The sequence below is a fragment of the Teleopsis dalmanni genome, chromosome 2 (assembly GCF_002237135.1).
Source record: "Teleopsis dalmanni isolate 2A chromosome 2, ASM223713v2, whole genome shotgun sequence".
Taxonomy (NCBI): domain Eukaryota; kingdom Metazoa; phylum Arthropoda; class Insecta; order Diptera; family Diopsidae; genus Teleopsis; species Teleopsis dalmanni.
The window spans coordinates 113,515,472-113,524,948 of NC_051847.1; the positions used below are offsets into that span (position 1 = coordinate 113,515,472).

Genomic DNA, 9,477 nt, shown 5'->3' on the forward strand with positions numbered 1-9,477 from the left:
TGTAAATAAGAACACTGAAGAAGTAAGTGTTTAATAAAATCTTTGTTGTTATTAATTGAATATGTAATTGATATATAAAATGCACATAAATGATTTTGGCCGTGTGCGAGTTCGAGTATATTGAGATAAAATAAATTGAAATTTCATAGGGATTTTTTGCACTGCACTTATGTAAATATTTAATTATTTATTTATTGAACTTATTTATTATTTTTGGTTAAAAGTTTTCAAATTTATTTATTTATTTATTAAACCTTTTAAAATTTTCAAAATGATAACATCTAATTTACTTAATTTTTATCTAATTTACCCTACTCGAAATTCTGGCAAATACCGACATTCACTGCCACACCTACATAATTTACTATTTCCCTCAATTTACCATCAATTTACATAAACTCGCACACGGCCTTGATATATCAATTATATATTTAATTTAATTTCACTTTATTAAGTGAAGTTTATTTATTTCATATAAAAGTTTTATGAGCTGCATATATAAGCTCATCATAATGTGAACGTTCCTCGTTAATATAAATGATCAAGTGTCTAAAAAAGACAGTGTGCATGTACTATAACCAATAAAAAAATTTTTAGGTGAATCATATTGAAAAGCACTTTTTAAAAAAAAACTCAAATTGCCCTTCGTTTTTTCTTTTATTTCTTTATTATTTAAGTTTATTTTCTTGAAAGTTGGAATGTAGATACTTGAACTTTTCTTAATCAGGCTGATGAAATGTAAACATACTAAGCAATGCTAAACAAACTTTAATAAGAAATATAAGTAGTTATTTTTTTCATTTTAATCATTAAAAAAGCAAGAACTGGAGAATTGAACGCATTGCGATAATAACACATGCATTCAATACTTTTATCGGCAGTAAAAAAATCTATTTGTGACAATTTGCAAAAACAATTTGTGTTCTGAACATAACACAATTTGTAATTTATGAAGGTTTCGGCGGTTGGACCCAAAAGAATTTTCTATGTGTATATGAATTAGTATACGCAATGACAGATGTTGGCAACCCTTATGTGATAAACTACATGACAACGTCAAGTAAGGGAATAGTATTCGATTAAATATTAAAATTTATTTAGTGTTAAGCAAACAATTTTTTCTATAGAAATATTTAAAAATATATATCGGATTATTGATTTACATTTCATAAAGTTTATTTGTAAAAGCTGATCGGTGTATTATTTTTAATTTTTTCACTGTGTTTATTAAAAAGAACGAACGCATTATCGCTTAAAGTTTTTCCTTACACCAAACAAAATAAATAATTAGTCAAAAATGGATGCGGAGACAGCGCGTAAAACTTGGGAGTTGGAGAATAATATAAAAACTCTACCAGCCTGCGACGAAATTTTTCGATATGACGCAGAACAACAACGTCAAGTGTTGGATGCAAAGCCTTGGGAAAAAGATCCACATTATTTCAAAGACATAAGGATTTCGGCTTTGTCATTGCTCAAAATGGTTATGCATGCCCGCTCCGGTGGCCCTCTTGAAGTAATGGGCTTATTATTAGGAAAAGTTGAGGATAACGTAATGATTGTTATGGATGCATTTGCTTTACCGGTACAAGGCACAGAAACGCGTGTAAATGCACAATCAGATGCATACGAATACATGGCGGCATATATAGACTCCGCTAAAGAGGTAGGACGACTTGAGAACGCTATTGGTTGGTATCATAGCCATCCTGGATATGGCTGTTGGCTTTCAGGTATTGATGTTTCTACACAAATGTTAAACCAAAACTTTCAAGAACCATTTGTGGCCATTGTCGTGGATCCTGTTCGTACAGTTTCATCGGGGAAAGTTTGCTTGGGTGCTTTTCGTACATATCCAAAAGGATATAATCCACCTAATGAAGAACCATCTGAATATCAAACTATTCCTCTAAACAAAATTGAAGATTTTGGGGTTCATTGTAAACAATATTATCCACTTGAAGTCAGTTATTTTAAGTCATCTTTAGATAAAAAACTTTTAGACTCGCTTTGGAATAAATATTGGGTAAATACTTTAGGCAGCTCAGGATTGCTTACTAATAAAGATTATACTACTGGTCAAATATTGGATTTTTCTGAGAAATTAGAACAAAGTGAATCTAGTTTAACACGCGGGCCATTTGTATGTTCAGGTATAAAAAATTAATATTTCATTTTAAATTTTGTTATTTAAATAAATAAACTGTGTATACTTTAGGCAGTGATATCAACGATAAACGAACTGAAGACAAGCTTACTAAAGCAACGCGTGATTGTAGTCGCGCAACAATTGAACTTCTACATGGCTTAATGTCACAAGTAGCCAAAGACGAATTATTCAATAAAGTACGTGAAAGTAAATAATGTATAAAAATGAAATGAAAACAGCATTACTCTTAAAGAATGTGAAAAGTTAAATACATTGAATAAAATTTAAATACATTTTTTAATATTATGTGAGGATACATATTTCTCTTATATATTTTGTCCTATTTGAAAAGAGACGTTTCAACCATAATTATTATTTTAATAAAATTTATTTGCAAAATAAAACTGCGATGTATATTAAAAAATAATTTATTTATTGAGCAGTTTTTGGTATTAAAAACAATATTTTTACTATTTACTTCAATTACTGAATTTTGTATTTGGTGTTTAGTTATTATTGGCAATGTATAAGGTTTCAAATATGATGTATGATTATTTTGCGTGGGACTCATTACATTAAAGATTATAGTTGGGCAACACAATGTTTAATATAAAAACAACCACGTTCGTGTCTAAGATTATCAAGACAGTATATTTTGCCCTGCGCACCAATTATTTCATTAAATGCCCTAATTGAAAAGGCTTATCCACTGTCAACCCTTATCTTTTTGTAATTAAGTGTTTGTCACGATTACAGTATTAATTTGTTTTTCGTATACCTAAAACTTAATGGCATTTGTAACCAACAAGAAACTATTAAACTAATGCAAATTAAGGTTTTCCTAAGTTAATTACTTAATTTTGGTATAGAAATGAAAAAAGTTATTTTTGCATCGATAAAATATTTTATTTACTTCTTGTTTATATTGCAAATATTTATTACCATTATCTCCAAAAGTATATAATATTAAATGAAGGAATCAAACCGATAGTTTATATAACAATTGTTTTTTTTAAGTACAACGAATTAAAAACAAATGTTCTCGTATAGTTATTTTTATTTTGTTTGTGTAAGAATTTTTCTGATAAATACAATAATTTCTGTAACATGCATATAACTTTTTAATAGCAATTACAAGAAGTCCGTAGTTCGAAATTTACTTTCGAGGGGTTTCACATAATTGTAATAATTTAAGTTCAAATGTACCTCAGTCCTACAAAATTCTGGCTACCTGCCAGAATTGGTCACCGTCATAGGATTGTAGCAGTATATTTTTCTATATTTTCTGCTAAGATGGTGAGGAAATATTGTGTATTATATCTAAACAGAATTTTTCTTATATGTCATAAACCTACATCTATAAGTAGATTAAGCGTTAGATATGACTTTTTACTAAATTGATACTAAATTCCATATACAGACTTTTTTAAGAAAACTATGCCCGTTAAACGCTAATAGTTCATGATATATTTAAACTTGTCTACAATTTTCACTTATTTTACTTTACAAAATTTATTTTCTCTAACTACTAGTCGACCATTGTGATTTTGTTAAATTTTACTTCCGCAACTTCAGTTCAAAGTAGTTTTTAGATATATCATTTTATACCGTTTATTGAAATCTATAGTCAATGCAATATTGAAGTTCAAATGTAAAAACTGAAATATATCAGAAATGTGTAGTTTATAGTATCAAAAGACATCTCTTCTCTTGACCCCAACTTCCCCTAAATAGATCACTGCGAACAAATTACACAAATAATAAAATTTAAATAATATTGCACCATTGGCAAATTTTGATGCAAATTTTGAATATTGTTGTTTGACTCTAGATAAATTTCCATGCCCACCGCTGCTCATAAAGGTGTTTCTTTGAAGTTGTATAGAAGGAACAACAATAACTAATAAACCGGAAGACAAAAAAAAAAAACACCCAACACAATAGAAGCCATAATAGCTTATAAATGAGTTATTAAAAAGTTTCTGCTATTCTGCAGATTTTATTTTATTATTTTATTAATTTTTTGTTTAAAAATTGTTTCTTATTTCAAGAAATCTTTCTTTTTTTTCGAATCGAGTGTAGAAAGAGCGTAAAATCAATTAAACTAAAAGCAGTTATATCCTTAACAGAACGCTTTTCCTGCTTATACACCTATAATACCGTTACGATCTAGCACAGTACATATTCATAAATACTTAAAAAAAATTATTTTTGTAAATAGAAACAGTATTACAGATTTAACAGCATTTTGTTCAATATTTTATTTTTAAAACTAGTTCACAAAAATTATTGAAACAACGAGGTCGTACTGAGGAAATTTGTATCAATGATCAAATATGCATCATCAGTGTCCTTTGGAAACATATATTAGTTTAATTATATATAATTTTTGATCTGCAAGTTTCAGGAATTGAACTGTAAGTTATTCTTTTTCGAAAAGTATAAAATATAAAATAGACCTACTAATCAAACACCACCAAATTCAAACAATAATTCCTGGATAAGAATCGATAGATAAAGGTATGGTTTTTGCAAAAAACTTATCTCACACTTTCTCGTCAAATGAAAATGAAAAATAACTGGATGTAACTTTTTAGTTTAAGGTGAGGTATGAAGGTTATCCTTCATGAAATTAAAATCCTCTATTCCTCTAAACCATTTAGAGTAAAACAAAAAACAAATATTCTAATCTGCTGCTATTCTGCATAAAAGTATTCTAGAACCATTGCTTTATACATATATTGTATGTTCGCGATTTACCTACAACAATAATCAATATGTTAGTTCATATGCTGATGACACAGCAATTGTCGCAGTTGACAAAAGAGCGAAAAACGTCTTAATAAAATGATAATCGATGAACTTTCCTATGCTAACCCAGCCAAATATCTAGATATAACTCTTCAGGCAAAACAAGAATAGAAAGAGCATGTAAAAATAAAAAACCGATACTAAATTATAAATTAAGCAAAATGGATGGATGGATATCTATATATAGCAAGATCCTCCTATATAATCAGTCTTAAAACCGGTCTGACGTTATGGATGCGTTATGGGGATGCGCCAGTAAAAAGTAAAAAAGGATTTTTTAATTCAAAGCTTATAAAATAAATTTCTATAAGGTATCATAAAACAGTCATGGTACATTAAAAACCCTAATATACATCGTGACTAAAGAATACATAGGCATTCTTTGATCGTGACCTTAATATTGTGACAATTAAAGAAAAAATTAGGACACAAGTAAGTAATAAATGCTAAAGCTAAAGAAGCATGTAAACGAAGAAGCATGTAATCTTCTCAACATTTCAGGCCGACTGATTCTTGGAGTTTAGTTAATATAAGAAGAAAAATAAGAAAAAAAACATTTTTTTGTCTTTTATTTGTATTATTTAAGTTACTAAATATAATTATTTTTGTTTGAATTTATAAAAAATTGTATTTCTGTATTTCTGCAACAAATTGTAAACTCGGTCTTAATTTTATTTATTCCTTCACTTGGTATTATATTTCAGTGGCAACTGGTGTTTGCACTTCATATGTGCGCCCATGGCAGGATATAACTTACGTATTTGTGCGTAATATGTACATTTAGTATATAATAAACGCGGGATATTTACTTAAATATACATAATTCACAGGAGAATTCACGCAATTCGATTATCAAAGTTTGATGGGTGACTGGGAACCTATAAAAGTCACGCACAACATTTCCATCGTATCATTTGGTGAGCGTAAAGCAAAGAATAAATATAATTTTATTAAAAAAATAAAATAAACTTGCGCATAAAACAGCAGCGGAGATACTAAAAAACCAAACTTCTCACTCAATTTGTATGATTTAGTGGAGCGTCAAAATTTGCCAAAAACAGCTTCAGTAGCAAAAATCACATTTGAAGCTGCAACACACGTAACTAAGTTAAGTGGAGTCAATATTTTCTAAAAATAATATTTTAAAATTTTGTAAATTTTGTGTAAAAAATTATTTATTTAAAATAAATTTCATAAAAATTATGTAAAAGTACAAAATAATAAAAATACTAATAAATACGAAAAATGTTTTAAAACTGTTAAACTAAATAAATTACAAATTAATTAAATATTTAGTAAAAATTTACTTTAATAATTTAAAAATAATAAAAAAAAAGATTTGTGTATTTAATACTCTAAAGAACAATATTGCTGAATTTGAATTTATTGAAAGTTAATAATTCTTCTTTTAGTGTATAATATTTGTATAAAATTAAAAAAACAAAAAACAAATTAAATAAAAGCAAAATAAGAAATAACTTATTATTCATAAAAAATAATACCTATAAAAATAGCTTTAAATATTGAAAGTAATGTCCTAAAGCGCACATAACATATTTTTATTGTGATTGTATCATAAATACGCTAACTTATCACATTAAGTACAAATACTTTAAATGTAAAGTAAAAACAAACAAAAGACTTACAGCTGCTGCACAGCATCAGTTAACTTTAAGCAGCTACCCACAACGGGCGGATTCCTACTCATCCTACTCTTAATCTACCTCAGACCACTGCCATAACAACGCATTAATAACGCACGAAGTCAATAAATCAAAAGCACACGCGCGCCGAAAGTCAACATTAAACAACAACAGTAAAAACAGCAACAACAACTTGGCAGCCACATTAATCACGCACAAATACCGTTAAAATAATTGTTTGCACATCCAAACCCTTGACAAATTTTTGCTCCTTTGTGTCGTAAAAATGTATGGGATGGTGTTAGAAAGCGTGCAGTATTATATACAGGCGGAATATGGCAATAATATTTGGAAAGAGATTTGCAAAATTGTGGATTGTAAGCATCAAACTTTTAAGACCCATCAGATCTATCCGGATAAGTTGATGCCCGATATTGCTGCAGCCGCTGCTGCTTGTACTGGAAAATCATTTGATTTTTTTATGAATTTCTTTGGACGTTGTTTTGTGCGTTTCTTTAGTAACTTTGGCTACGACAAGATGATACGTTCGACTGGTCGCTACTTTTGTGATTTCTTACAATCTATTGATAATATACATCTTCAAATGCGGTTCACATACCCGAAAATGAAAAGTCCCAGCATGCAGTTAACGCATATGGACAATGATGGTGCAGTTATTTTATATAGAAGCGGACGCACTGGCTTCTCCAAATATTTAATTGGGCAATTTGTTGAAGTGGCTAAGGAGTTTTATAATTTGGATATCAAAGCTTATGTAATTGAAAGCCAGAACGATATATGTGGTGGAACTACTGGTCCTATACATTTATCTGATCAACCTCTCACTGTTATAGTTAAATATCGTTTAGACTTCGATAACCATGATTATATGGCCAATCGTGTTAATGTTATTGTTCATCCCTCCCAACTTAGATTACCAGCTATAAATATGGATGTCTTTCTAGATTTATTCCCTTTTACTGTTGTATTGAATCATGACATGAAAATTACACACGCTGGCGAAAAAATTGTAGAAACTTGGATATTGCATAATCCAAATAAAAACGCCAAAACATTTATTGGGTCACATATTCTGGATCTATTTTTATGTCGCCGTCCTAAGGGAACTTCAATTGACTGGGATACAATCATACAAATGCGAACAGTATTATTTGAGTTTGAGTTATTACGTTCAGTTCGTAGTCGATTTGATGTTGATAATGAAAACTATGATGAAATTGTATTGAATGAAGCGCATTTGCCAACGAATAAAAACCATGATTTAGGAGCAAGTTTTTTGGATGTTGAGCAAAAGAAGGATGGCGGCAACACACCTAGTGGTGGGCGTAAAATATCTCAAGGCCAAAAATCTATATTATTAAAAGGTCAAATGTTTTATTTAAAAGATGTGGATTCACTTATATTTCTCTGTAGTCCGCTTATTGAAAATCTTGATGAACTTCATCAAATTGGATTATATTTAAATGATCTCAACCCGCATGGTCTTAGTAGAGAACTTGTAATGGCTGGATGGCAACATTGCTCAAAACTAGAAATTATGTTTGAAAAAGAAGAGCAACGTACGGATGAGCTCGAAAAGTCACTTGAACTGGCAGATTCCTGGAAGAGACAAGGTACTCCAATTTATTTTGTTTGCATATGATATTAAAATATCCTTAAGTTCCTAATTAATTCTGTTTTAATTTAACGCCATATATTGAAGTCTGCATACATTTTCTTCCTTATGTATAAACAAAATAAACAGTAATTGTGTGTATTAATAGTGAGTTAAGAAACTATCACGCAATCACTATTATTGCGAACAGCTCGTTTCTCTTTTAGGGGTTTCTAAAATAAGCAATTTTCTGTTTTTTTTTTTTTAAATATACAAAATAGTTAATTTTATTGGTTAATTGTACGATAAAATTACGTAACTATAGTAATTTCCATTATCTTTTTACAATGTGTACACATACAGAAAAAATTATTAATTAAGCATTATTTTTGATTTATCACTCTGGATACGGTTTCAGAATTTCAATACGATATAGAATTTCATTTCTTCAATAAGTTCTTTTCGTTTATCACGCTTGGCTCTATTATCTATATTTTCCATATTCCACTCTGCGTAATGTTACTGCAAAGTTCCCGTAGGGTTGCAAACCAGGCCAAGTCTTTATTGATTCAAATTTTAAATTTTATGAAAGTTTGATTATAGTTTTCAGGATAACATTAATTTTAAAAATAAATTATGATCTTTCCAACAAGTTTCTAACATATGTCGTCGTCAATGTGTCGGCTTCTTCAAAGCAAGTGTAATCCAAAACTGATCGGGATGTTAAAAGAAATAATTTCACTTATGTCTCAGGTCCTCTAAAATGGTTCGAATAAAAGTATCGCCAGGCACAGGTGTTTACTATCTTTTGAAAATATAATTTAGTGTTTCAGAAAGATCACTATTTTCATATTGCTGTATATTAAATCCAAGTACTTGCCCTATATGACGAACAGGCCTTTATTGTAAAAATTCATATGAGACTTTTTCTGATAATTTAAGCTTCACAGTAAATAAAAGAGATGCCACGGGATGTACATACTTCTACAGTGATTCAATTAGTTATCCTTTTTGTGTATACAAAAATAACAGTTGTGAAGCTTCCATCAAATGTTTTGTCAAGTTATAAATCACATTAAAGTATTAGTTAGCTTAACTAGGAAGGTACCTGTAGTTTATTTAAAAAATTTGTTCAGAAATCTATCCATTCTTGGAGCTTTGTTATCTTTAATATTTTAACTTTGTTGCCAAAATAGTTACAATATCTAAATCTCTTCTGTAGACAGTTAAACACATTTCTGCAATCAGTTTTAGTATCG

At 29.3% G+C, this 9,477-nt stretch overlaps 2 protein-coding genes across 2 annotated transcripts; both read left to right on the top strand.

The window, feature by feature from the left end:
- The first annotated feature begins 853 nt into the window (after window positions 1–853).
- Window positions 854–2,438, top strand: LOC119680939 (COP9 signalosome complex subunit 5). Its single transcript, XM_038093973.1, has 2 exons — window positions 854–2,153; window positions 2,219–2,438. The coding sequence occupies exons 1-2, from the start codon at window positions 1,298–1,300 to the stop codon at window positions 2,362–2,364; spliced, it is 1,002 nt and encodes a 333-aa protein (XP_037949901.1). The 5' UTR covers window positions 854–1,297; the 3' UTR covers window positions 2,365–2,438.
- A 4,076-nt stretch (window positions 2,439–6,514) lies between these two features.
- LOC119675494 (soluble guanylate cyclase 89Da-like) lies at window positions 6,515–8,266 on the top strand. Its single transcript, XM_038086701.1, has one exon. It carries the CDS (start codon window positions 6,890–6,892, stop codon window positions 8,264–8,266), a length of 1,377 nt encoding a protein of 458 aa, XP_037942629.1. The 5' UTR covers window positions 6,515–6,889.
- Window positions 8,267–9,477: the final 1,211 nt, after the last annotated feature.

Bases quoted from the DNA above. Each gene is read 5' to 3' on its own strand.
- LOC119680939 (XM_038093973.1), top strand. From the start codon at position 1,298: ATGGATGCGGAGACAGCGCGTAAAACTTGGGAGTTGGAGAATAATATA. The intron at 2,154-2,218 runs GTATAAAAAATT...TGTATACTTTAG, and splicing joins CGGGCCATTTGTATGTTCAG to GCAGTGATATCAACGATAAA.
- LOC119675494 (XM_038086701.1), top strand. From the start codon at position 6,890: ATGTATGGGATGGTGTTAGAAAGCGTGCAGTATTATATACAGGCGGAA.